This window comes from Enhydra lutris, unplaced genomic scaffold, assembly GCF_002288905.1.
Source record: "Enhydra lutris kenyoni isolate GAN:26980312 unplaced genomic scaffold, ASM228890v2 scaffoldscaffold60, whole genome shotgun sequence".
Classification (NCBI taxonomy): domain Eukaryota; kingdom Metazoa; phylum Chordata; class Mammalia; order Carnivora; family Mustelidae; genus Enhydra; species Enhydra lutris.
In genome coordinates, this window is record NW_019154144.1 from 3,055,644 (window position 1) to 3,083,315 (window position 27,672).

Consider the following 27,672-nt stretch of genomic DNA (forward strand, 5'->3'; position numbering starts at 1 on the left):
TTTATTTTCCCATATGTTCCTACTTTAGCTTTCATAAGTCTTCAGCAGCTATAATCGCAGAAAAAATGATCTGAAGCATGTTCAGTATATTTTTGTTCATTTATTTAACAAGCACTCAATAGTATGTATTATGGGTCAGGTACCATTCTAAAAACTTTATATACAACCACAACATGATGCTGCCTCTCATTCATTTATTCATTCTTCAATAAAAATAAATTGGATATATTCTGTGGAACCACAATGTACTAGGAATAAAAAGGCACAAGATATAGGTTTTTTTTTCCTCCTTGGTTTTAGTGGGAGAAACAAACATGTAAATCAATAGCACAGCGCCTATAATTAGGGCATGCATGGCATATATCATTTGTCCTGGGGACTAGGAGGAAGGGCATGTAACTTACCCCCAAGGAGGTGATGTTCAAACTGTATCTTCAAAGGCAAGTGAGGGTCTGTGAAGCAACGAGGGCCAGTGGGCCAGGAACAGCTTAGGCACAGATTTGAGGAAAGTCAGCCCACACCTTCAGGGAGCTGTGACCCACATTCCACAAGCTTACAGCAAAGTATCTGAGGTTGGAGAGGGGTCCCACTCTGCCCGGACTGCCGTAACGGAATACTGAGGACAGGAGGCTTAGATAGAAATTTATTTTCTCATGTCTCTGGAGGCTGGAGGCCCAGGATCGGGGGTGAGCAGTTGAGGTTTCTCCTGAAGTCTGTCCCTTTGGCTTATAGATGGCTGTCTTCTAGCCATGTCCCCACATGGTGGTCCTTTTGTGCAAGCATGTCTGGTGTTGCTTCCTCTAAATGTAGGAACATCAGTCGTATTGGATTAGGGCCCACCTTAATGGCCTCATTTTAACTTATTCCCCTCTTTAAAGGTCCTATCTCCAAACACAGTCACATTCTGTGGTCCTGGGGGCTAAGGCTTCAACATGTGAACTGGGGGGTGGGGAGAGACCTAATTCATCCATAAGCCACGAGGAGGAGGGATCAAGGGGTCTGAGGCTGGCATGGTGGCTGCTGGAATAGTCCAAGGGAAAAGTGATGAAAGGCAAAGCGAACAACAGACATGAGGATGGGAAGAGAGTGTTAGATCCCTGAGGATTGTAAAAGGCACCCCTGCATACAGAGATGCCAGCTGGCTGGGATGGAGGGACACTGGGGGAGGCCGTGGGTGGGTGGAGGGAGGAAGAGAGAGGGTGAGTCTAGGATGACGTCCAAATTCTGAACAGAAGGATGGGGATGCCTCCCTGGAAGGAGGAACAGGGGAGGGGGAGCACATCTGGAGGTGGGAGGAGGACAGTGAGTTAAAGATGCCAGTGGAAAATCACAGGGAGAGGTTAGCAGGCAGTTGGGTCCATGGGTCTGAGAATCCAAAAAGAGGTCTGGCCCAGAGCTAGAAATCTGAGGTCATTGAAGCCAAGGATTTTAACAAAGTCATTCAGGGAAAAGGAAAATAGGCAAGCACAGAACTCTGGGACTCAGAAAAAGGAGTGGCTTGAGATGTGGGGGGAGGACCAGAAGAAGACAGAAAGCAGATGATGATTTAATGAGGGTCTATGTGCCCAGTGGGGCACTGGATGCTGTGGGGCATCTCTTTCTACTCGTATGGAAGTTCCTGGATATAGGCATAGCACAGAAACTGAAATAGCATAGACAATGTGCCAGGCACACCTTGGAGTACTTGCAGTAGCTCATTAAATCCTCACAAAGCCCTGCTATTTATACATGAAGACACTGAAGCACGTAGGAGTGATGTACTCAAGATCACAGAGTAGACTGCAACTCCGACCCAGCTGATAAGGCCCCCAAGTCTAAGCTCCCCACTATGGAGCTAGTCTGCCTCACCCTACACTGCACTAATTTTAGAGATGAAGAAGTTAAGGGTCAGAGAGGTTAAGAAATTTGCTCAAGGTGACATGGCTAGTAAGTGTCAGAGTCAGGTTTTAAATGAAAATGTTGGCACTTTCTGCTATACTGTGCACCTTCTTCACATACTATGGGAAGTGGGAATTGCAGGGACAAGTGTTATCTAGTGAGAGTGGAACAGAAAGTGTCTTACTACTGGCCACACTGGGGTCAGTTTCAGTGGAGTGATGGGGTGAAGTCAGGTTGTAAAGTCTTGAAGAGTGAATGACAGGCAAGGAATTTAGATTGGTCTTTCAGGAAGTTTGACTATCAAGATAAGAAGGGAGATGGGAAAGTAGCTAAAAAGAAAAGTGGGATGGAAAACTGTTTAAAAATTAGTTTTTGGTTAAGAGGGAGAAACCTGCAGATATTTGCATGCCAAAAGGAAATCCAAGAATGGGGGTCGAGGTGATGCAACTTTGGTTTTCAGTTTGGTGTGAGTTTGGTTAATTTGAATCAGGGTCTCTAACTTTGGACTTCCACTGAGAAACTGAGCCTATAAGCTGGTAATGTTGCCAAAGCACACAGTCACCCCAATGGCGGCACATGGGGAATGGTCCCAGTCTTTACTTTGCCCAGCTTTAACAGCAGACATAACCACAGACTCATCAATGGGTGATTGTTCTGCTATTAACAGTCTCCAAATCTGAACAGTAACATCTCAGCTAAACTGTTAGTTTCACTTGTAATCTAAGACATACAAATGTAAACACGGGGAGGTACCATACATCCAGTACCAAAGATTTAAAGCCATGAAAACTCCCTGCTGGTGAAGAGACAATTTGGTACAATTCTTTTGGAAAATAATCACGCACTTTCAATAACCTTAAAACACTTCTCTCAGTAATTCCATTTGAGAGTTTGGATACAGAAACAAGCAAAAGTACAGAGATGTTCATTGCAGCATTGTTTACAACGAGGAAAAACTGGAAACATTTTGAGTAGTCATGAGTAAAGACATGTCCACACAAATAGTAAATCCTCTTGATGGAAAATAACATAGTGGCTTCAAATACCACTTACAAAGACAATTTTTGATACCTGATATATATACAGTGTTAAGTGAGAAAAGCAGAATAACAATTCTACAATATGAACACACCATAAATAAGCCAACAGTATAAAAAGGACTGAAAGTATCTTCACTTGCAGTGATTATGTTTGCTTGGTTGGTTCTTTGATAATGAAAAAGATACTAAACAGGAAAAAGTCTCTATAGTTCTCCACTGATTAGCAATGGTTGACATTACAATGAATGCCATTTTTTTCCCTTTTCCCTTTTTTCACACCGTTCTCTAGCATTTTGGTAGTACATAAATTATCCATAAAGAAATGCAGGTGTTTTACTGAAAATGCATCAAATGAAACCTCTAGATAACACACTAGAAAAGCATCTTTAGCACGTTTTTATTATGCTTGACACCACTTTTCTGTATAAAACAATACACACTCATTTGGAAAATGTAGAAAAATTGTAAATCAGAGAACTATGGAGAAGCAAAGAAAAATTTCATTTAATCCTTCTATTTAGATAATAAATGTTGATATTTTACTTCATAAAGGAAACAGTTTTGGTGGGAGAAACTGCAGTGCTCATTTAAACAAATTGCATATAACTGTGGCATAAAGCTCTTGTGCTACATTACACCCCTTAACAAAGCCTAATCATCCACACAATGTTGAGCTCAGTCTATGTGGGCCTGAGCGGGGCTCTGTAGAGAACCTACCTTCTGTTGACCTTACCAACCAGGAAAGCAACTTTTGTAGCTGTTGCTCTTAATGAGTAGATCAGAGATCAGAGAATGCTGTAAGTAAAATACAGCTAGAATTCGTCAATAAGTCTGGACGTGGTGCCAGGAGACCAGCTGTGCTGATTCCTGCATTCTTCCCTCTTACTTGGGGACAGGACCAGCCTCTTGTAAACCATAAAAATTAAACCAGGAAGGTTATCAAGCAGCAGATGAGTTTATTCTGGAGTGGCAGAAGAATTGCAATTCGGGACAAACTATGGCAAACCACGGGCAAGTACAGAGAACAAAGGAGAGGGACTTGCTTTCCTAAAGGAAAGGAGGGAGTTGGGAGGGATGTTTTACTGAATGACAGTTCATTGGAGGAAATAAAAAAAGTTCATTGGAGGAGAGTGAGAGTTTGGGGTTGTAGTGTCTTCTCATTGGCTGAGTTGTGGCAATTTCTCATTGGCTGGATTGTGGCAGCTTCTCATTGGCTGGGTTTGTTTCCCGGCACGGAGAAAATCTTCCTTCCTTCTTCCGGGGTATAGAAAGTGTCTTACTGATGGGTCATAGAAAGTAATGAATGATATGAGTGGTATCTGTATAAGAGCTCTCCCTTCTAGTCTTCTCGATCCCATTTTGAATGAGGTTTGCACTATCAATCCCCCCACCCCTCTTCCTTAATCTTCAGCAAACTGATGGCAGTAGAATGTAGCAGGTGCTCAATAAACATTTGTGGAGGTAAACTAAAGGCTTGGGCTCAAATTCCTACCCTATCACTTATCAGTAGATGCTCCCATCCATTTCTTTGGTTTTAACCCCTGTCTTTGAGTTCATCAGTTTCAAATTTCAATTATTAACCCTGTGTTCTCTCAAAAACTCCAGACCCAACTAATTAACTGCCTCCTTCACTTGTCCACTTGGATGTAAGTGGCTCAAAATCTCCACCATCAGCATAGGTACCCCAGTGAGAAACTAAATCTCTCTCTCTACTCCCTTGTCCTTCTTCTCCTTTTCCATGTATTTGCTCATAAAATCCTGCTGGTTTCTAGTTCAGAAATCTCCCAAATTCATCCTGTCATCTCCATCCCCACAGCTGCTGCATGAACTAGCTCAGACTCTCATTATATCTTACCTGGACTGTTACATCAGTCTCCTACATAGTCTCTTTGCCTTCAATCTTCCTGTTTTAAAACATCTTCTATGTGACCATAACCAAAGGTATCTATCCAAGGTCAGGCATCATTGTATCAAGCTTTTCCTTCAAAACATTAGAAGGCTCTGCATTGTCTTGAGAATCTAAATTCTTAGACAACTCAGACAGTATCACAATATGGCTCCAACTTCCCATTCTGGCCTCATCTCCTAAAACTCACTCCTCTCACCCTAAATACGCCTTGTCTGTTTGAGCCATACAGAATTCCCATTCTTGCCCTAATAGACCATACTTTCTCTGTTTGCACAAGTTAGTCCAGGATCTTCTCTCCCAACTTCTTATCCATGGTACTCGGGAGTTCCTATCCTATATCAAAGTCCAGCCCACTTGTCACCTCTTCTGAGAACCCATCCTGGGGCCTCCCAGGTAGAACCAACCACTCCCTTGACCCTGCTCTCTTAGTACTTAGCCAATATAGCTTTAATCGTACTCCTCTTGATCTCTTTGGAGGCAAGAACGAATGCCCCAGTAAGAGTGTGATGGGTCTATAGCTGGTTCCACATCTGTCCCTGTGAACACAACCCCGGCCTCTGGGTACTGCCTAGAGCCTCAGCCACTTCACTGCTATCCTCTGTGCCGTGGTCTTCGGGCTTCACTTTGTGAGCCAAGCCCCCTGGGTGCTTGTTTCACAGGCACATTCCCCCATCCTCCCCGCAAAAGACTCTTCAGTCATGGTCCATGCATCTTGGGTGAAAGATTTGTTCAGAGAGAATCAGCAATGGGGACTGATCCTGGGGCAAAGGGACCCATGTCTGGAGAAGGGAATGAACGGAGTGCATTTATATTCTGGGACTGCAACAAGATACAACAGAAAGGCTCTTCGTTCAACTTGATTAAACCTATGCGGGGGTCCATGCTGGGTGAACATAAAGACAACTTGAAAGTATCCTTGAAGTTCTACTTAACTTTTAGGATCCAATTTTGTGTCCTGAATTACTCTTCTTTGGGGAGCTTCCCCGGCTACCCACAACTGGGCTGACTTGTCCCCCGCTATGTCCAGGCTTATCCTCAGCAGAGCTTTTCACTCAGTGCATGGCCATTGCTGAAATGTGGTATACCCTCTAATAACCACACTGTAAAGGTAGCCAGGCACAGGGGCTGTACTTATCCATCCTAGTCCGCTTCTAGAAGGTTATTTGGGAAACAGCTGTTTAACTACATTGAATGAAATAGTCCTTTCATACCTCAGGCGACCGAGCACATTCAGTATGTCCACGGAATGAGCACACAGCTGGCGCTCCAGCATCTATAGACTGACTCAACAAACAAACCGACCCCGGGGCCTCTGGGGCCTCCAGAGCTCAGCCTACTGCGGAGGCGGAGGCGGGGGAAGAGGCAGGACTGTCAAGTCCTTTCCGTGGTCCCCAGGACTCTGTGCCCTGAGGCCGGTGGTGGTCCACGTGCAGGAGGAGCAAGCCGAAGCAAGGAGATGAAATCCACGGCAGATTCATGAAGGCTTTATGCAAAAGGTCCGTGATGATCGGTGGAATTTCCACATGGAAAGGGATCCAGGGAGAGGAGCGAAAATGCAGAGTATGGTGTGGAGGGGAAAAAAAGGAAGAAAAGTTAAGAAAACAAGTTGGGAGGCCGTGCTGGGTAACTGACTCCACATCGGGGCCGGCCTGGGAGAAGTCAGTGCTGGTCAGAAGTCAGCACCCGCCCCGCCCTCAGACCCCGGCCCCTCTCCCCGCCCCCAGCGGGGAGAGCCAGGGAGAGGGAGGTGCGGGGTCTCGCGCGCGGCTGTTTGGTCCCCTCTCCCCCGAGGCCAGGCCCAGCACCCCCGGGCCGTCCGTCCCCACCCCGGCCCCCCCGATGTCGGCCAGGCCGGGGGCGGGCCCGGCCTCGGGTGTGGAGCAGCGGACCCGAGGGGGATGAGTAACTCTCCGCGGCAAGCAGGCGCGGCCGGCCGGGAGCGTGCCAAGTTCCAGCCCGACGCGAGCTCGGTCCGCAGCGTCCGGGGTCGTGCCCGAGGCCCGGGAGGGGCGGGCGGCCTCACCCAGGGCGGATAAAAGGGCGGCGCGGCGCGGGCCCTGCTTTCTCCACGCCGGGCCTGCGTCGCGCTGCTCGCGGGCGGGCACCTGACGCCGGAGCCGGGCGCGCGAGGCGTGTGGGCACCGCAGGCAGGGCCATGGCTGAGGTGGCGCGCGCGCCGGCCACTAGGCCGAGCCTGACCTCCATTTCGTCGGGGGAGCTGCGCAGCCTATGGACGTGCGACTGCGAGCTGGCCCTGCTGCCGCTGGCCCAGCTGCTGCGCCTGCAGCCCAGTGCCTTCCAGCTGCGCGGCGACCAGCTCCTGGTGTCCGGCCCCGGGGGACCCGCGGCGGCGCGCGGGGGCTTCAACGTCTTCGGCGACGGCCGCGTGCGCCTCGACGGGCAGCTCTACCGCCTCAGCAGCTACATCAAGAGGTGGGTGGCCTCGCCGGGTCCCCGCAGAGGCCTCCACCCTGCTGTCGTCCCCGGGAGCCCGGGGACCCCTCACTCCCTCTGAGTACCCCTTCCCGGACTCCTCTTCCCCTCTTTCGTGACACTTGTAGGTTTGCTTCATTACTAACGTCACCTGGAGGTGCACAGCTCCCCCAGCCCTGACCTTTTCTGCCCCTTGCCTTGGCATCTCTCAGCTGCTGCTTGAAGCCGCCCAAGAGGGCATCAGGGCAGGCGCGTGGTGTAGGGCTGGGTGGGGAGCTCGTAACTGGCAAGTGATTCTCCCTTTCTGGCTCCTTAACTGGGTCGGATGAGCTCAGATGGAGACACACCCTTGAAGGGGTATTTGCAGAGGAGACTCATGCCCTGGCTTTGGATTTGTGGGGAGGGGAGAGGCTGCTCAATTCTGTGTTCTCCTGGCTTCATTCAGGGAGGAGACCCCCTGGAAAAGCCGGCAAAAGTTCAAAGTCTCCCATCTTCCACCTGCCTTAGTTTTCAAAAAGAAGTAAACCATGGCTGAGAAAGGAACAAAGCCCGGTATGAAGTCCAACCCAGGGCCGTGTGGGCTGTGATGTGGGTAGGTGAATTCTGGGAAAATCGGTGCAATGAGTGTAGCTTCCAGGATCCTGGCGCAGAGCTGGGTCCAAACTTAATTTGATGGCGAGTGCCCAGGACGCTTAGCTGTTGTGGCCAAAGTGTCTGAAGCATTTCTTAGCCCTCTTGCAGCCAGCAGGCTGCAGTCCATCTGAAACAGGCTTTGATCGTCATGGGATAGAGGAGGGAGCTTCATGCTTGATTCTACGTGGTCTCATGCCTTCCAGAGGTCATCCTGTACTTGCGCGTGTATGTGTGTGGGGGGCCTGGGGGCGGTGTCTTTCACTTGCGCTGCAGAACTGAGTTTCGGGAAATAGGCAACGCAGTCTAGATTTTGAATCAAAGATGCGTAAGCTGGCCAGCTATGAAGATATAAAGCCTTTGCTACTGGGAACGACAGCAGCGCTGTGGCACCTGGTGGGTGGGATGGAACCAAGAAGGCCAAGCAAACAAAGTGAGATATTTAAAATGCCTTCATCAAAGCTGCTGGAGAAAACGTTGCTTTTCCACGCAAAGATAGTGAGAGCTTTGAATGCCTAAAAACTGTTCTGCAGCAAGAATTTCTCCCTTTCTTAGTGAATTGAATATTCTGACCCATAAGCAGGGGATGATGGGAGGAACTGAGTTAGAAATCATACTTGCAAAGATGGAAAAAAAGGTAACCATTGTATTTGAGCACAGAGTATGAAGATTAAAATGTCCAAAATTAATTGAAACCATAGGTTAGACTTTTGACAGAGCCAGTTCCCTCAATCTTACCAAGCAGTGCGGCAAAATTTAAAACGATGTTGAAGTCTGGTTATTAAACCCTTGCTTTGAACACCTCCTACACAAAAGACTATTAAGCAGCAGTGGTCTCCTGGCAGTTTAGAATCCAAAATAAATAATGACCAGACCAGAATGCAGAGAGGTTGCAACAACAAGGTTTTCATTGTCCAAGCAGTTGAGGGAGGGCCTGTGGACCCGGGGACAGAGCAAGGAGCGTCTGAGAATAATTTGGGTGATCGAAGGAACTATCTGTGTTTCTCTCAGGGGACATACTATGGCAGGGGAAGTAGATTTTTAGAGGTGGGTGTGCAGTCCTGAAAGACGAACCTGATCTAGATGGAGAGAGCCTTCTAGAAAGGGAGGGAAGACTGGGTCGTGGGCAGCAGTGAGAGGTTTCGTTTTCATAGAGCAGAAAGTGGGCGCACAGTCAGAATGCAGACATCGAAGTTGCCTCCTCAGATCTGCCAAATTTACCCAGTTGTCTTTAGCTTTGGGGATAGCATACAGCTTCCTCTCTCAGAACATTACTCCAAAGCAGTGATTCATTCCCTCCATCCCTCCCCCCTTCTCTTCCCTTCTCCCTCCCTCCCTTCATTCCTTCCTTCCTTCCTTCTTTCCTTCCTTCCTTCCTTCCTTCCTTCCTTCCTTCTTTCCTTCCTTCCTTTCTTCTTTCCTTCTATAAGCTTTGACCAGTTTTACTAAAGAAAAACTGCATGATTTACTTCTTACTCATCTGTTCTGGCACAATTCTAAAGATCACAGAATCACCTGGATCAATGATAGCTAGCGTGCGCCTTTTCTTTTCTGCATGCTATGCTCCATTCAGCACTATTGCCACTCCACGCTGGACGGCAGTTTTGGCCAACAGCACATAGTACTCTCTTCCCGACTTCCTCGAGGTCGGGCAGTGTTGTTCAGGATGATCAGTTTCAATCAGTTTTGCCTTGCCAACCATCACAGTCGGCTTGTACCCCAGCACGTATGTCCCACTTTTCATGTCCAGTCAGGACCTAGAGTTGATGGACTCCAGAAATGTAATTTGTCATCTTTTCTGGGGCTGCCCTATTCCTACCTTAGGTGTGGGATGGCCTCCAACCAAGAAGAGCTGTCAAGATGGCCAGGGAATGAGAAAGGCAAGCAATGATTCTTAATCATTTTAGACTAATAGAGCTCCTGAGAATTTCTGTAGATCATCTCCCCAGAGGGGTGTGTGCGTGTGTGTGTGTGTGTGTGTGTGTGTATGTGTGTGTGTGTAAGCTTGGATTTCCTTTCTGAGGCCTCGGAACCCTGTGCTGTGTCTTTCATGAGGTCCTTTCCTCAGGAAAACGTTTAGGGCTACTGAGCCTGACATTCCTCTGATTCACTCATTCAGACAATAGGAGGATGATAACAAGAGGATGGCTCAACTTACTTGGGTGTGTCTTCTGATACTTGAACCTTTTTGAATAGAACTTGAACCCAGATCTGATGATTCAAAAGCCACGGGCCTTTACTGACTTCTTTCCTCAGGAGTCTTGCTCTGGACCTCCAGCCACGTGCTGGTCCCCTTCTCACTCTCAGCTCACCTGGTCCTTGACAGATGGCCATCTGCAGGCCCAAGTGAGGCCACCCCACAGTCCGCGAGGCTTGACTAACCCGGGACTCTTGCTGGGGACGCCTTCTTCCTGCTTTGGTCCAGCCGGTGGTGGGACCTTTTGCCTGACAGAACCATCCCTCTTGTCTGTCTCAGCTCAGGAAATGGTTCTCAACTCCAAAGTCTTCCTGCTTTGCTTTTTCTTATTTAAATAACCAGAACATAAGCCAGTGTCTCTGGGATCCCTGAATGCAGAGAGCTCTGCATTTCTCTGGCATTTGTACGTTTGAGTCATTAACTTGTTTGCAAGCCTCTTAATGGCAGGGACCATGTCTTCCATCAGTGCTTCTCAAACTTGAAACAAGCACACAGTTCTCCTGGGGAGCTTATTAAAACACAGTTTGTAGGTTGAATAAGATGGGGGCGAGGGGCCCAGGACTCTGCAGTTTCCCCAGCTTCTCTGTGATGCCACTGCTAATGGCCCAGTGATCATGCTTTCAGCAACAAGGTTTTACCAGTCTGTCATCTTATATTTAAGTGGTTCATTTTCTTATGTCTTTCTAATAGACTAGATGCTCCTCGGAAGCCAGGCTATTTCCTTTTTTTTTTTTTTTTTTTTTTTTTGTGTGTGTGTGTGTGTCCCCAGTGCCCAGCACACGTGCTTCATGTTTATTGCTTGAATAAATGGAAGCATGAATACATCATTTCTGCCCCAGGATGGGGGGCGTCTACTGAGCATCAATAATGAATGAATGAATGAGTAGATGAACGTGTGTGTCCTTGATTCAAATCACCAGACAGTAGAGTGATAAATCAGAAAATTTTGCTTCTGTAATGTAGAGCTGGGGCTGAAGGAGGGGAGGAAGTGAGAGAAAAGTAGCCGTCAGACAGCTCAGGCTGAGGCCCCACATAAAGCTGTCACGTTAACACTGGAAACACAGCAGGTTCATCCTGCTTGCTCCCAAGGGCAGAGTGCTTTTGCTTAGTGTCACAGCAAAGGATTAGGAAAGCTATAAGCTATTTCTGGGCTTCTACACAAGGACTGTTCCACATGTGTTCCTCCTTTCCTGGGCTCCACTCTCCATATTTTTTTAAGTGAACACACACCCAGAGACACACATGCGCACACACATACACCCCCTCAGACAGAAGCCACGGGTTTGAATTCTCATTGGCCTCTGCACACTAAATTGCCAGAGCTGAGGGAAATTTGGAGCAGCTTTGCAGATTGTGCCAGAAATGATGTGGAACCTGGAGGAGCCTCCAGAGAAAGTAGGCATCTCAGAGGGGAATGATCTGATCTCTCAGACACTCTGGATTTGCTAGAAGCAAAAATACAGCATTCTTTCTTGGTCTCATCTTCCAGACATTGCCTTCGTTAAGCTTTGTGTTGGCCTTCCGAACTGAAAAAGGGAGGAGGAAATTGGAGCAAGGAAGGAAAATTCTTGCTCATGTATTTTTCAGATGCTCCTGTTGTCCTTTCTCCTGGTCACTCAGATGAACACAGCCCTGTGTGTGTGTCACAAGTCTGTAGAACTTCACCCTACGGCCAGCAGAGTTGGCCAGGATTAAAGACACTAACCATGTTTGTTGAGCAGCTACTATGGACCCAAGTACAAATGTCTTTATTACTTGTGCTGCCTTGAATCCTCTCTAGAAGGAGATCCTGTTATAGCACTTCTACAGATGAAGGCACAGGTTCAGGTGGGTGAAATAATACATTCAAGGTCACAGTGAATTGTGGTTGTGCAGCTGAGTTCATACAGTCAGTTGGGGCATGAATTAGATCTTCTTATTTCAAATCACTAAACATTGCATCCCATTGGTCTGCCTTTCAATCTCTGGATTGAAGCCGGGCATAAGAAGTTTCAGCCTAGAAGCATTTTGGGGCCAGGGTAAAAGCAATGAAGACATGAGAGTTTCAAGGAGCTGCCTTAAACCCTTTGCTTTTCATCCTCAATAACTTCGGCAAATATAATAAACATCCAGCACCCAAGAAGCAGTATTTGCATCAGTAATTCAGAAATCCGCATGATTAAAGATGAAATAACTAGTCCCTAAAGTAGTCTGGTAAGGCTTATCTTAAAACAAAGCCAGTGATCAAATGTCAGATATTTAAATACCTAGGAGACTTCACAACCAGGTCCTCAGTCTTTTTGTATTTTAGTGACTTATGTATCCAAATTTTGTAACAGTGAATTCCAAATGAATGCTTACATTTGTTAATTTCACTGGACTTTGAAGGGGTTTAACAATTGTACCATCACTGGGAGGCTGGGAATGATGAATTAAGAAGGTATTTCTTATTTCTGACCGGGTTTAAATAGAGAGTTCATTAAGTAAGGATCTAGCTACAATCTCTTGTCTGTAAATTCTGTTACAGAGCTCTCACATAAATAGCAGCATTTTCACACATCTGTGGTGTCGTGATAACTGATATGCTCTGTGGTGATGTTTACAGCCCCGTTAAGATCCTGAAAGTGCCTCTAAATCATCAAAGGGAGATTAAATTATGTTGAGCATAGTTTTATTATTCAGGGCATCTTATTAAATTCAGACTCCAGAAAGGATGACTCATGTATAGGTTATGCATTAAACTCTGTGCGGCTATCTGGAAGGCCCTCCCCCATACCTCCCCTGGCCTGGTCCCCCTTCTCTGATCATGAGAAACAACAGCTCTTGGAGCCCCAAAGCATTCCACAAAACCTTCCACAGTATTCTAGGGAAAACTGATTATTTTCCCAATCAGTGGTCATTCTAAATTGAGATTTTCATCCTTTTCATGTAAGCTATGGGTTCGTCAGTATAAAATCGATGGTCCCTCCAACTGGATGTTGACTGCTCTTGAGGGTGGAGGCAAGTACTACGCTGCCATTTGCCCCATCAGAATAGTAACTGGGATGGCGGATTTTCCAGACACACTGTATGTCCGTGCCATGTACATGCCCTAGAGAATGACACTCGGATGGCGACTATTGAGAGAGCAGAGGAGTCACCCCGAGGAAAATAAGAAATGTTTAAATGGCTATGAATTAACTCTGTGGTCTACAATTTAGGAGAATATGCACATCGGCCTAGGATGGCTCAGGGGCTGCCCCACTCTGCCCCAGCACCAGCATAGATCTTGTGGGGGTTTACTTCAGTCGGACTTGTCCTTTTCTTCTTCTGTGGTTCCAAGGGTTGTCTTCCTCTTCTCCTCCTTGGCGCCTCTCCCTACACCCCTGCAACCACAGACCTCACTACTCCGCAGCCTCTGCCAGGCCACGTTTGCCTGCCCGTGGCAGGTCCTGGGCAGTTGAAGAGATGATGGCAGAAGGGCTGGGAGGACACAGGGAACCCCTGTCCTCCCACCTGCTATCCCAGCCCCACCTCACAGGCCCTGAGCCCCTCTGGTGTGATGAAGCACGTGCGATGCTTGTCTGGTGCCCAGCACATTATCGGTGCCAGGCGAATGCTGTTGAATGAATGAATGAATGAGAGCAAATGAACTCCGCAAATGGTAATCCCCCTTTCTCCCTGCTTCTCTTTTGCTTCCTTTCTTTAGTGCCTTTTGGCTGTTGGCCAATTAGGACAAAAGAATGGGAACATTCTCTCCCTGCTGATAAGGAACACTAGGGCCTCTCTCTCTTTCGGGTGCCCCATCATCTCTCCCATTCTCGCTGGGTACTGTGGTGAGGTGCCTCAGGTAAGGATGAGGGCAGGAGAGGAACCACAAAAGGACCATACAAGATCCCTGGTCTGCATTATCTTCCGCAGTCTGTTACCTTGTCATTTCCGCTGGTCCCCACCGCTTACCCCAGACTCCAGCCCTCCTCACCCTACTCCTGAGTGTTAACACCTGCACACCCCTCCCTCCCCTGGAAACACAGCCGCCCTGCATCCCCTTCTCCACCCCAGGACGAGCCCCCTGGCCACCCCCAGTGCCTCCGGCATGGGAAACGGAGACTACATTAAAAGCCTGGCGAAATACAAGGCAGGAAGTGTTTCAGAGACTCCATCAGGGGTCAGGTTTTAAAAGCTCTCGAAATCAGGTCTGACAATCCCAGGAAAAAAAGATAATGATAGAGATTTCTAAGAAACCAAGCTGGGAGACAGACAAGCCGAAGCTGTGTTTTTCTGCCTTGGGGGTAGGTACTCTCCCACGTGCTCGCAAACCATGCCCCACCCGGTCTCGTGGGCCAGCCCCTCCGAGCTGGTTGTGGGAAGTGGGATGGGGCGGGAGGCTGAGAGGACTGCACGGTCGCAGCTCCCTGCAGCGGAGATCCCTCGAAGGCTGTGATTTTCTTGTCAGGCACTGGACAGACAACAAGCCAGAGAGAAACACTAGAGCTGTCTCTCCCCGTGACTAGATGCAAGGAGCTAACAGACGGCAGCACGGCAAAGGCAGCCTGTGCTGTCAGCCGGGGCAGCCATTCACTTTGTGCAGATGCACACAGCTGTGCCTGTCAATGAGGAACCAGGTCTGTGTCGAAGAGGGATTGTGTGTGGCAGGCGCACCCTCCTGCCTGCTGGAGGCCACTCCACCTGCCGCGTCCACGTGCTCTGTGAGCTTGGGTGTGGATGGGAAATTAGCCATCTTCTTGAGGGAAGCCGATGTGTGTCTTCTTATCAACAAGGCAGGTAGAAACACTATGTGGAAAATTCGCAGAATAGGGGGAAGAAGCTGGCATGCTGGACGACAGAGTCAAAATGCGAAGAAGTACTCCCCAGGCTGGAATAATGTATGAAAACCAAGGAGGCTAAATTGAATAGGGTCATGGGCAGAAGTTCAACATTAGTGTGGTCTTTTTTTTTTTTTCCCCTTCATTGCACAAAGCTCAGGATTACAGAGATATGAATTAGTTCATAGGAATATTGGTTGATTGCGTAATCTCTGGAGGGGCTGGAATCTTGTCTTGGGATTAAAGAAGGGAAGAGGACAGGAGAAGAAAAGGAAAATGTCAGACCCACCAGGTTGGCAGGATGACTGAAGACCCAGTTTATCTCACTCAAGTGTAATTCTTCTTCAATTTGGAGAGACACAGAGCTCTTATTGCTTCGAATTAACTCTTCTAGCCCAAAAGATAGATGGTACTGGCCATCATCTCGTGAGGACTTCCCCTGAGAGCCAAGCATTGCGGCCAGGCCACCCCAAAGACCACAGCCACCTTCGGGTTGTGTCTTGATCTCTCATCTGACTAGGGAGGGGATTTATTTATATGGCACAAAATATGACTGCCTCCATAGGACACATTTTAGGGGACTTCCCTCATGAGATCTGTGAATGTGACATGCACCTGTCCAGGACATCCTCTTTTTGACCTAGACAGAGGGGGTATATTACATTTGCAATTATCTCTGCTTTTTTCATAGATATGTGGAACTGACCAACTACTGCGATTATAAAGATTACAGGGAAACTATACTGAGCAAACCAATGATGTTCTTTGTTAATGTACTGACCAAAAAAGACACCTCAAAAGGTAGGTATATAAATATTTTTGGTTGGGTTCTGCCTCTTGGGGCTGTGGGCTGTGTCACGCTAATGATGTAGAAGTTGTGCATGGACTAAGCAGGTGAGTGTCAGCTGTGACAAGGGTTGGAGCGAGAAGCAGTCTGGAGTGTTAGACCATCTAAAGCAGGGCACTAGACTGCAGAACCTCTAAGTGATCTGAGGGCAGAAGCCATCTGTCTCGGAATTTGTCTTAACTTCCTGTCTAGACAGGAAGTGCTATTGGTTCCGAGACTGCAGGGTTTGAAAAAATGGCTGGGATGATAGTGATGATCTGTAATATTGTGCATCACATACCAAATGCTTACGCATGTGAGGCATGCTCTCGTGTCACTAATTGACACAACCCTGTAGGGCTTTCATCCAAATGGGAACATTTTTGAGCATGAAAGTAGGTAGTCTTAATTATGCTGGGACTGAGGTATAAACAGGCACTGACCCAGGGGAACTAGGATGCTTAGTCATCCTACCTATGAGGTGCTTATACCCATTTTATAGATAAGGAAACTAAGGTAAAGAAATAAATAGCAATTGTAGATGCTTTTATGTTTTATGCTATGGCCTTCAAATTTCAATTTTAGGGGTATCTCTTTATTGTTTCTTCTAAGAAATCAGATTAACTGCCAACAACTCTATTAACTCTAGCTCCAATATGAAAATATCTCTGTTTTCCCTTCTTCCTGCTCAGTGTTATGTGGAGAAAGTCACGGGCATCGTGCTCTGTGATAGAGGCAGAATTTCTTAATTCTCCTTCTAAATAGCATTCTTAAACGGAGTCCAAGGTAATAAGAAACGATCTACAAATTCCAAATAGACTTTCTCAAACATTCATTCTCATTCAGATTCGTGGAGCTGATTCTCTGTTCATTTCATTCAGAATCATTCAGATTCTCTGCTCACTTGATGATTCAGTCACAATGCTCTCTCAGCAGGAGGGGTTGGGAACAGAACACAAGGTAACAAGCCGCGCTTGTTAGAGCATCTGAGCCCCTGATGTTCTTTGGCTTGATGATGACCGGAAACCCCCGAGAGTTCTCCAGGAATGTAATTCACAGACATATCAAGTACACCTCCCGCCTGGATTTCGCAGGAGGAATCTTAAGAAAGATTAAGAGACCTCTCCATTTTAGCATTTTAATGAAAGTGCACGGAATGATACAGGAGGTATTTGTGGATATGCGAGTGGCCTACAAAAGATACAGAGTTGTCTTACAGCTCTTGTGGAAGGAGGTACAGAAACCCAGTGCTGTGTAATTGTGAGGAAAGCCATGAACTAAAGAGCTTCTATGATACAGAAGCTTAAGATGGTCAAATTTAAATCATGAAAATTACAAGTAAGGTAACAGGTCTAACCTTGCTGCTAAACTGCACTTTTATGCAAAGTAGAAAAAAGCCAACAGTGGCTCAACACAATTTACTAATACTTTGCAGAAGTTTGTCGTAACAACTATACAAATGGACAATGTCTAAGAATGTCAATGGCATCCTCTCGAGTTGTGCAGTGCACAGCCTGACAACCAGTACAATTGTGAACTGTGGTAGCCCTTAGTATCTAATGAACCTAAAGATCTTAGTTTGGTTTGTGTGAAAGTTAATTCGAGGTATCAAATAGCTTGCTTGCTTTGTTTATCTCTGATCTCAAAGAGGACATATTTAAAGTGCCCCCCCAAAATGGTAATTTGAGAGAAAGGAAATAGGGGTAGAAAAAATAAGATGAATAGTGCAAAAGTTAGCTCAAAATATATTCCTCAGGAGTGTAAGACTCATTATTGGTGGACCACAGGTCTGGTTCTCAAAGCCAAGGCAAAATATTCAGTTCTCAAAGTCACATAATAGCTGGTCCACGGCCTTTAGACAGAGAGTGACCATCTATGTTACATGTCTGTCTAGAAAAAAACGCTTGACTAATAAAGGCCATTAAGCTTGATTCTGGGGACTGGAAAAGTTAAGAAACCGATGGTTTGTAATACTTCAAGTTTTCCTCATGAGCAAGCAACCTTCCCTTTGCTTAGATTGTATAGAATCAGATAGAATTAGAAATAAGGAATTAAAAAAAAGAAAGAAAGAAAAAAAATCAAAACACAACCATCAACAACAAAACAGCTGTCTGCTAGGGCAGTGACGTGGTATTATTTAAACAATACAAAGGACTTCTGCTGGGGACTGTGTTGGGGTCGGGCGTGGAGGGGACTTAAGTCTCAGATTGTCTTGATCCTTCAATCCCTAGACTAGCCCTTTGCATGCCAGGTCTTTGGGGAAGGATGGGGAGAGATGGGTGATGGGAGGAGAAGGCCTGGAGCAGCCTCCTTCTTTGGACTTGGCTGATGTTCTGCTTTGCACATGAGGAAATGTTGGTGAGAGCCAAGTCTGTTTAACTGTTCGGCAAAGCTGTTATGACTTTAGCCCTCCACGCTGGACACAGGCCCTGGGACTCCGTTCTCATCTGTGATCATTCGGGAGACAAAGTGCAGTTAGGGGAGCTGATTTTCTAAATGGCTGTTACAGTTTCCCAAAGCTTCCTTCACATCTACAGAATTCTCAGGAACATTTGTAGAAATCTGGTTAGGCTTTGCAGTGAGGGTCTGAGGGAGCTTCGAGGGAAGTTACAAATGAATAAAATCTCCCAATAAGGTAGAAATCACTGCTGCATCGAATGCTAAGAAGTATGTTTGTATCACCCATGCACACTTCTATTTGAATTCTGCTTCCTGATTTCTAGAAAGAACATATGCATTTCTTGTGAATACAAGGCACCCCAAAATAAGAAGACAGATAGAGCAAGGGATGGACATGGTAATCTCCTCAGTGATTGGAGAAAGCTACCGACTTCAGGTAAGCCTTGGTCAGTCTGAACCCAGGGCTGCTAACCACATAGAAAGGGGTCTGTGCAGTTCATACAAGGCCTAGTCCCTAGAGCTTAATTATAACCAGACTCATAGGTTTTCTATTGTTTCATTATCACTACCAATAAAATGAGCTTGGTTTCTAGCAACTGATCTAGAAATAATAAATGTCCATTTGACCACGTAGTTCATGGGCTCCGGATAGCTGGGATGCAAATGCCAAGGTCTGTTTTAAAAAATGAAAGTCAGCCATTTAAATATATCTGTCATAATGAAAAAGAAAAAGAAAAAAGGGGTGTGGTATCTTGGCTATTTGGGCCGTTGTTAATTCAACGGTATAATTCTATAGTAATATATAATTCTGTAGTTTAACATTATAGTTATATTCATGACATTAATTAAATGCTTCTCTCTCTTTCAGTTTGACTTTCAAGAGGTGGTAAAAAATTTTTTCCCTCCAGGAAATGAGGTGGCTAACGGAGAAAATTTGAGCTTTGTATATGAATTCAAAGCTGATGCATTATTTGATTTCTTCTATTGGTTTGGGCTTAGCAATTCCACTGTAAAGGTGAAAGGAAAAGTTCTGAATCTGTCAAGTACAAGTCCGGAAAAGAAGGAGACAATTAAATTATTTCTGGAAAAAATGAGCGAGCCTTTAATCCGAAGGAGCAGTTTCTCTGACCGAAAATTCAGTGTAACTTCCAGAGGTATGTTAAAAATTCTCAAGTACCTGAGGAAGGTAGTTAAATAAAAAGGTAGAATAATAGCATGGGAGTGGAGAGTCAATTAGCTGAAAAAGAAAGGCCTCTTGATAAAGGGGTAACAGAATATCACATCATTCAGAAAGTAAGAAGCGAAAAATATTTACTACCAAGAAGAAATACTATGACTTTTCTTTTTAGCCTCCTTAAAGTTTTCTGAAATAGCAGTTAGAGTGTGCAGCATACCCAGAATGTAATTTTAAAATATACTATTCATTGGAATACATAGTACTGCTCATTTAAATATGAACAATAATTTAAATATTAGGAAAAATGATGCTTTCCTGATGTGCACATTCAAGGCAACACATGGTGTCAGCTGGGGGAGATCTGTACATGATCAAGATATCTATCTTTAAAATATTTGAAAGGGTTCTCCAGAATTTACAAGACCACAGAAGAACAAATCTTGAGAATGCTTAACCTAACAGATCTTAATCTATATTTGAAAATCCAGTGCCTCCTCCCTAGGAGCTGGTGAGACTTTTCAGTCTGCTTTCGGCTAAGGCAGATGACATCCATCAAGTCTTGTCTGGATGTGTCTTCTGCTGAGCCCATTCTCCTGTCCCACACTAGTCTGGGCTGGAAAGCAACGTTCTTGAACCATGACTCTTGCGGCTAAATGCAAGGAGAAAAGACACAAAGACAAGCAAAATCATACCCATCACTATGAAGCTGCAGTTTTATTAAAAATGTTCAGATGTAAAAAACAGAGTCTTTATTAATTACATTTAATGAAAGTTGCTTTCTTCCAATGTTTATAGCAAAAATGCTTACTTCTAAGTATTTCTTGTTTTGGAAGGAGCCCCACCCCCCCACCCGGGCACATGCGTATGCTCTCCCTCACCCTCCTACTCCTTCCTCTTTCTCCTCTTCCCCCTGCTCCCTCTGTCTCTCTCCCTCTTCCTCCTTCATTGTTCACCGCGGGTGGCCCAGCCCAGATGCATCTGCGGCCCTGGCCTCTACTGGCTCTCTGCCCTGGTGAATCAGCCCAGCTCTGTCCACTTGGTCAAAATGGACCTTGGTCCTAGGTGACTAGGCCCCAGCTGTGGGCCTTTTGTCACAAGTGAGCAAACTCTCTGCATGTCTACTCCGACCTGCAGAAAAGCACATGGACATATCCAGCTGGTAGACAAACAGCCAGAAAATACTGTTCATCTTTCTGAGTTTTTCCGAGGAAGTCAGGAGTCTCCATTAACCATTGAAATGGTGACGTTGTATGCTGTGTGAGTTTTAAGGCACTGTTGTTTTCTTAATGTAGCTGTTTTTCCAGTGATGATAGTCCTGTGCTTGTTACTCTTCTCAGGTTCAATAGATGAAGTTTTCAACTGCAATCTGTCACCTAGATCATCGCTGACGGAGGCCCTTTTGGCAGAATTGCCATTTCCGAGCGTTTTGGAATCAGAAGAGACACCTGACCAGTTTATCTGATTGGACTGAATGTGTTGTGGTCGCTGCTACCCGTCGGGCCGGTGCAAGGACAGAAGGCTGAGGAGAGGCGAGAGGCAATGGGAGGCGGACGCTTCCACCTGCTTTTCCACCCCTCTGCTCCCACAGAAGGCCTCTGCCTTCCATTTCCTGGGTGATGCCTTGGCAGGCCCGATGCAGCGGACTTCAGAAAAGGAGGGCTTTGGCCCCATGGCCTGAACATTTTAACATTTCTCCAAAAGGGCAGAGGGAGCAGCAGAGTCCTACCACCCTGAATGCTTTGCTTAGTGTCCCGGCTTCCTGGGAGCTCCCCTGGCAGACTTTGAGTGTTAACTCTCCACACTGCGTTCATCAGTCCCTCTGCTTGGGACCTCCTTGTCTGAACCCAAACCCAGCAAGCAGGTGGTTAGCAGTGCTATTATCTTGCAAACGTGGCTGGCAAAAAGCCTAGGACATCTTTCACTGGAAGACAAAGAGGTTTCTCATCCTTAGGAGGAACATTCTAGGTAAGGGGTACCCAAGGATTGGCCAGGTTGAGAGGACAGTAACCTTGCCACCCACTGCCTGAAATTTGAGCTTCCTTGCCGGTCTCTCTCATCAAAGTGGCCTGTGTAGAAAGAGGCCAGGTGATGTGGTATCAAACAGTGACAGGGGAAGGATAATGTACAGGGCGGCGTCCTCTATTGGAAGTTCATTAAGTCAGTTGGGTCCTTTAAATAAGCTTTCGGCTATCCTAACACTAAAAGCAAAATACAAGAAAGCTGTATGTAACATTACCATAATACATTGTTACATCAATACAGTTTTCATCTCATAGCTACAATGGAGTTCTTCAAAAAGAAAAAAAATTCTGTTTACATATAAAAACCTGCATGAAAGAATCACTACATATGCTTATAATGAGGAAGATTTATGGGTCCTGAGTATAATTTTTCTATCCTTTTTAAACTTCCTGTATTATCCATCTTGATAGCACTACTGATTGTCCCTTCATTTATATTGATATGTTGGGTACTCTATTTGTGCAATTAAAACTTTTCTTAACATTCAACATGGAATCAATTAAATTTGTGACCAAGTGTTTATGAATGTGTGATTTATCCATTGTGCTTTGCAGGTGGTATATTTGCCTTGTAACTTACTAAATGACAATAAGAATTGTGGTTTTCACAGCTCCTTGCTCAAGAAGAGCTTTTTGAAGAACAGGTCTCTGAAGCATTTGGAGAAAAGAAAAAGACTTTGATACTGATCTTCAACAAAAGGGGAAAAGTTCCTTAATAACAGAAGAGGCTAAACATTTGTTATTCAACTCAGTGCAAAATGAAGAATGTTCACAATAAAATAAGTTTTATACCAATGCAAACAAACCTTAAGTGGATATCAAATATTAAATACTTCCCAAAGGAAATAGGGAATCTGTTCACAAAAGTTGAAAAAGGAGATTTTTTTTAAAGTAGCTTAACTGAGAAAAACCATCAGTAATCACTCCAAGAATGGACTAAAGATCTGGAAGTTTTCTTTTATAATTAAAACCTTTTCTTTTCATTGAACTAAAACCAATTTTCATTGAATACATTTGCTTATTCAATATTCACTCAGCAAAGTTTTGCAAGCCGCTTCTAAGCCAAGATACCCTGTGCTAATTTGTACGTTAATGCGTGTCACAAAGAAGTGCTATTGGGGATTCTTTAAAATTAGTGAAAAGTATATTGGGACCGATCTTTCTGCGTAAACGAGGCTTCCATCTGGGTATAAATGCAGCCTAACTCGAATATTTCAACAGTTCGAGGTCAATGGAAATCTGTAGGACAGCAATGATCTAAGCAATTCATCCATTCATTCAAGCCATTCATTCATTCTACAGTCGGACTGAGCCCCTACTCTAAGCAGTGCACGCAGGTGGGTGCTGGTGTGTAAGCATGTCTAAAGCACAGCCCTTGCTTTCAAGGAGCTTCCAGTCTTAGAAGACAGGTGTGCAAGCTAAGAAGAACAATCAAAATGAGTGCTACGAGAGGAGTTCAAAAAAGAGAACCTCTGAAACACTTGGGGATCCAGTTTTGGAGGTAAAATTAATGACGTAAAGCTGTAAAACGGTTGTAAAACAAATATGTGAGGACGGACTTATCCAAGGGCTTGATTTGTTGAAGCTCTCAGTCCAAGAGTCACCTTGGAGCTATTAATTTATTCCAACAAGAATGCAAATCCAGACACTATCTACAGAGTAAGGGAGGTTTTTTCTCATTACCTCATGGTTATAGTTTGATTTTTGGCTAAAGGATAACATTGCCCCACTTGATTGCCTACTTTAATTATCAGCTCGAATGTGAATGTCTTTTACTGTTTCAAATCCCCAATCTATCTTCAAAGAGCCAAGTTATGCCCCTATTTAAGAAATTCAAAAGAAAATGCATCCAGTTCTGAAGGGATTTTCTAAAGAATTTCAAAAATGCTTTAAGCAATGGCAGTGTCATTAGAATAAATTATTACTTTGAAGAAGAGAACATTCATTTGGACGGGTAAATGCTGGTATAACAGATTTGAAAGGAGTGTTCACACTTGATATTCACTACTTGAATACACTTGAAAGGACCAGCAGTGTAAAGCATTAGTAATTACCCTGTGGCTGGCCTGGCCCACTTAACCTCTCAAGAGTTCAGAGAAGAGGAACACACAAGAGCCAGGGAGGGCAGAGCTGGCCCAGGAGGGAGGAGCCGTTTATATTGGATTGACAGGATTTTGACAAAATCAAAAGTCTGGACTTTCTGCTATGGCTTTATTTGGATAAAACGGGAGTAAGCTTGGCAAGTAGCATTTAGAAGCAGGGCTTAGAATCTGCCCCATTAGATTGGATCGTCCTAACAAAATAGAGAACATTATAGAATTTTCTTTTCTGGATCTTTCAGTAAAAGGATAGCCATTATTCTTGACTGCTTAACAATAGCCCCTCTGAGTGGCAGATAGGAATTCAATGATTTCAGAAAGATCTGGACCCGTGATGGCTAATTTTATGTGTCAGTCTGGCTGGGCAATGGTGCTCAAACATTATTCTTGATATTTCTAGGAGAGTATTTTTGGATGAGATTAATATTTAAATTGGCAGGCTTTAGGTAAAGCAGAATTGCCCCCTACAATGTTAGTGCCCCTCTCCCATCAACTGAAGGCCTGAACAGAACAAAAGACTGACCTCCCCTGAGCAAGAGAAGATTCTGCACAGGTGGCCTTCAAACTTGAACTGCAATGTCCGCTCCACCTGGGGCTCCCTACCTGCTGCCCTCCTTTGCAGCTTTTGGGCTTATCAGACTGCACAACTGTGTGAGCCAATTAGTTAAAATGAAATAAGTCTCTCTCTCTCTCTTTTTCTACACACACACACAAACACACCCCACTGGTTTGTTTCTCTAGAAAACCCTGAATAATACAGACTCCATCACAGAAATTGAGAAAATGTTTTACAAATTAATGAATCAGCTAAAACAAAGGAGAAAAAGCAATATATATATATATATTTTTTTTTTTAACATGAAGACACTTGAATAAAAGCATTGCCTATTACTGAGTAACAGAAAGACTTTTGCCGAAATGTGCTAAGCTGAAGAAACTTCACTCAGTATATCCATATCCAAAGTACTTGGGTAAACCTGAAGATCATCTGTGACCTCTCCCAGGCTTTTGGAAGCAGTCCCTGAATCTTTTACACATCCTTTGTTGGCTTGCTCTTTGAATTCTCCTATCAACTAATTTCCCATTCTCCTTCTCATTTGGGAGACATCCTTGCCTGTTGTAGTTCCTGGAGCAGAGCCTCTCCAACTTGAATGTGCCTAGGAAACCCTTGGAAGTCTTGCTAAGCTGCACACTCTAATTCAGTAGGTCTGCGTTCTAACAAGTTCCTGGGTGATGCAGAGGTTCGTCCTAGCACCCGGCTAGGTCCATCTCAAACTTTATGAGTCATCTGGGGATCTTGTCAGAAAAACAGAATCTCAGGCCCCGCCTGACTTACTGAGTCAGAATCCGTGCTCCCAAGATGCCCAGGTGTTGTGGGCATGCCTGTTTTGAGGAGGAGCACATCTGTCTCTTCCAGATCTGGGCCCCACCTGCTCTTTCCACAGCTGCAGGCAAGCTCCCATCTCTCTCCATTTCTTACCTACCGCCTACACACTTGGCTTCTCCTCTCTTGTTTGGGTACTAACTCCCTACCTGACCTCTCCCTCTCCTCCAGCTGGAGACTTCCTTCTTCACAGCAAAAGCTGGGTGTTTCTATCCGTGCTGTCCTTTTCCTTTGCCACCCACCTGTCGCTACTCCTTCACGTCATGTTTCCTCTGTGTGTATATGTATGTGTGTATATACCCGGGAATTAGAAACAACCATTTAACATTTAGCCCATTCAATACAACTAATAATACAAATTATTATACAATACATATTTGTATTATAATATACAAATATACATATAATACATATGTATTATATACAACTATACATATATGTATCATGTAATATACATATATGTAATATACAAATATACTCATAATACATAGAATACAAATATACATATCTGTATTGTAATAATACAATTATAGAAATTATACAAATAATTCTCAAATTATTTGTTGATCAATTCGTAACTCTGTAAAAGGCATATTAGTAAACTGCATGTCTTAATTTCTCAATGGTTAACTTTTTCTGGTAGGTGTTATCTTGCTTCTCTTTCCCCTGGAAAAAGAGGCCGGGATTTATGTAAGCTTCTGACCTGGTCCCTTTGCTCTGTTGCTGTAACCCACTCCAGTGCATAATCCTCCTGCGTGGGGGAAGCCCAACTTCCCAGCATGGCCAGCAAGGCCTTTGGCTCAGTGTTGAGCCCATGATGTCCCCTGCCCCCCAGGCCTTCGCTCTGCCTAGTGGCAGCTCTCCCTCTTCGCTTGGTTGCCTCCTAGGCATTCTTGAGAACTCAGATCAGGCATTTCCTGTTCTAGGACGAACTCCCCAAGCTCCCATAATATCCAGGGCATTTCCCTTAATATCATCCTACAGCTCGTTTTCCGTGCACAGGCAGTGTTTGTTGAGGGAAAGAAGGAAGGGAAAAAAAGAATCATCTTAATCATTGAAAGGGGTTGCCTCAAGCAACCCAAATTCAGAGGCAGGAAGAGCGCTATAACGGTCGTGATAAAATGGACTTGTACCAAAAATCCATTTTGAAGCAGGAATGAAAGACTATAAAAAGAATGAGGCTCAGAATAGGAATAAGACAAAAGAGCAATACCTTAGGTTTATGTGGTTTTATAATTTATAAATTATTGTTAGAATTATTCATCTTTACCGCCCGGCAAGGCAGGCACTGGTATACTCATTTTACAGATAAATTGGGGCTCAGGGATAAGTATCTGCTGGATGCCAAAGGCCCCAGGTAGAAAGTACAAAGAGATCTCCCAGCTCCTGATTCGGTGTGTGGGCCACAATTTCACAGCTTGCCTAAGAGGAGACAAATGGAAGATATTAATAAGAATTCACTTTTGAAATTCTATAGACTCCCTGCTCTGTTTTTTAAAAAAAATATTTTTCTTAAATTATGCTATGCCAATTAGCTCAGCCATTTTCAGACAGTAATCTGTTATTGGGTGTTATTTTCCTCATTTAGATGCCACTACTAAATCCTAATTTAGACTCATTCTTTTTAATAACACCCACAGAACTCTATACCTTCTATGTGCTCCACCACCATTCATAGCTATCAAATTTGAGAGTCTAGAATGTGTTATATGTGTTCCATTATACGGATAGGACTCCTCTCAGAAAATTCTACTTTAGTTCTTAATTTTTAAGCAACACCTTGCATACGCACTCAGGATGTTTACTTTGATGCCTATTCTGTGTCCTTTGACAAACTCCTTTTTTTAAACGTCACCTTCACCTAAGGTCCTACTTTCTCAAATAACCCTTTTGCAGAGAGGGAATAGTTGTAAATTGCTTTCTAAATATGTTGCCAGCAGTCTCTAATGAGTACTTCCTCTCTTTTCTTTGCACCCAGGTGGCTAATAGTTGTGTCCTAGCCTAGAAGCATTCAATTTTACTAAGTGCCTACTATGTGTAAGGTAGTTGCCAAGAATATGAAGATAAAAGTTCCTCCACATTCTGGGAAAAACTGTCACCCACACGCGGGGGCCGGGAGAGACGCAATTGAGTCTGTGGAGATAGAACAATTACATTGTCCTTCACAAAACGCAACGGTTCCTGCCAGAAACCTCTCCTGGTGAGGAGAAAGGTGTCATACACCCATCCCTGCCCATTCTTGTTTCCTTCTTAACGCAAAGATCTGTGACAACTTTGGCCACAGTCACTTAAGTTGAAAGTTAGGAAGAGATGAAAATTCGCGATTGCAAATCTGACAAAACGACTTTCTCTTCAACCTAGTCGTCTTTTTGCTTCTCTCTCCAGATAGATAAGACAAGGCTCAGGAAACCTCACTGTGAGCGAGGACTATAGGAATGCACGAAAGTAAGAATCCATATTACTGCCCCCCAGCCTGCCTGATGAAGCGCTCGCCCTACACCTCCAGCACCTGTCCGCCCCCAAGCTGAGCTGCAGGAAGTGACCCGCGTCCCCATGGCGACGCGTCACAAAGCAGCCGCGAGTCGCGCGCAGTGCGCAGCACCCAGACCAGCAGCAGCAGAGGGCACCGCCACGGCCTCTCTTGAGCAAGAATGGCACAGCCTGGGCCTGAGGCCGCGTGCCCCTCTCAGAGGGGCCACAAGATTCAGCCAAGTAAGGCTGCAGACCCTGCCGGCTGGCGGGGCAGGGGGGCGGGCTTTCTCCTGGGAAGGGGGTACGCTAGAGCAAAGGCTGCTTTTGTCTGCAAGGGTGTTTGCCTCCCTCGTATGGGTGGGACTCAATTCATGGATAGTCTTCGAGTCAGAGAGAATGAAATGTTCATGACCTTGTTCTTC

At 45.1% G+C, this 27,672-nt stretch overlaps 2 protein-coding genes across 3 annotated transcripts in view; both read left to right on the forward strand.

Moving 5' to 3' along the window:
* Positions 1 to 6,982: 6,982 nt before the first annotated feature.
* On the forward strand, positions 6,983 to 21,794 carry LOC111158559 (mesenteric estrogen dependent adipogenesis). Its single transcript, XM_022520661.1, has 5 exons — positions 6,983 to 7,260; positions 15,563 to 15,672; positions 18,421 to 18,533; positions 18,966 to 19,251; positions 20,612 to 21,794. Exons 1-5 carry the CDS (start codon positions 6,983 to 6,985, stop codon positions 20,734 to 20,736), a joined length of 912 nt encoding a protein of 303 aa, XP_022376369.1. The 3' UTR covers positions 20,737 to 21,794.
* Positions 21,795 to 27,429: 5,635 nt separating this feature from the next.
* The window catches only part of LOC111158589 (testis expressed 26), a 30,947-nt gene continuing 30,704 nt past the window's right edge, over positions 27,430 to 27,672 (forward strand). For both annotated transcript variants that reach the window (XM_022520716.1, XM_022520717.1), the window contains exon 1: positions 27,430 to 27,490. In XM_022520716.1, the coding sequence (XP_022376424.1) occupies positions 27,430 to 27,490 (61 nt within the window). The remainder of the gene's footprint in view (positions 27,491 to 27,672) is intronic.

What these genes read in the sequence shown, in the direction of transcription:
- LOC111158559 (XM_022520661.1), top strand. Translation starts at nt 6,983, where the DNA reads ATGGCTGAGGTGGCGCGCGCGCCGGCCACTAGGCCGAGCCTGACCTCC. An exon ending in CAAAAAAGACACCTCAAAAG is followed by an intron (nt 15,673 to 18,420) that starts GTAGGTATATAA and finishes CCTGATTTCTAG; the next exon opens with AAAGAACATATGCATTTCTT. An exon ending in ATTCAGTGTAACTTCCAGAG is followed by an intron (nt 19,252 to 20,611) that starts GTATGTTAAAAA and finishes TACTCTTCTCAG; the next exon opens with GTTCAATAGATGAAGTTTTC.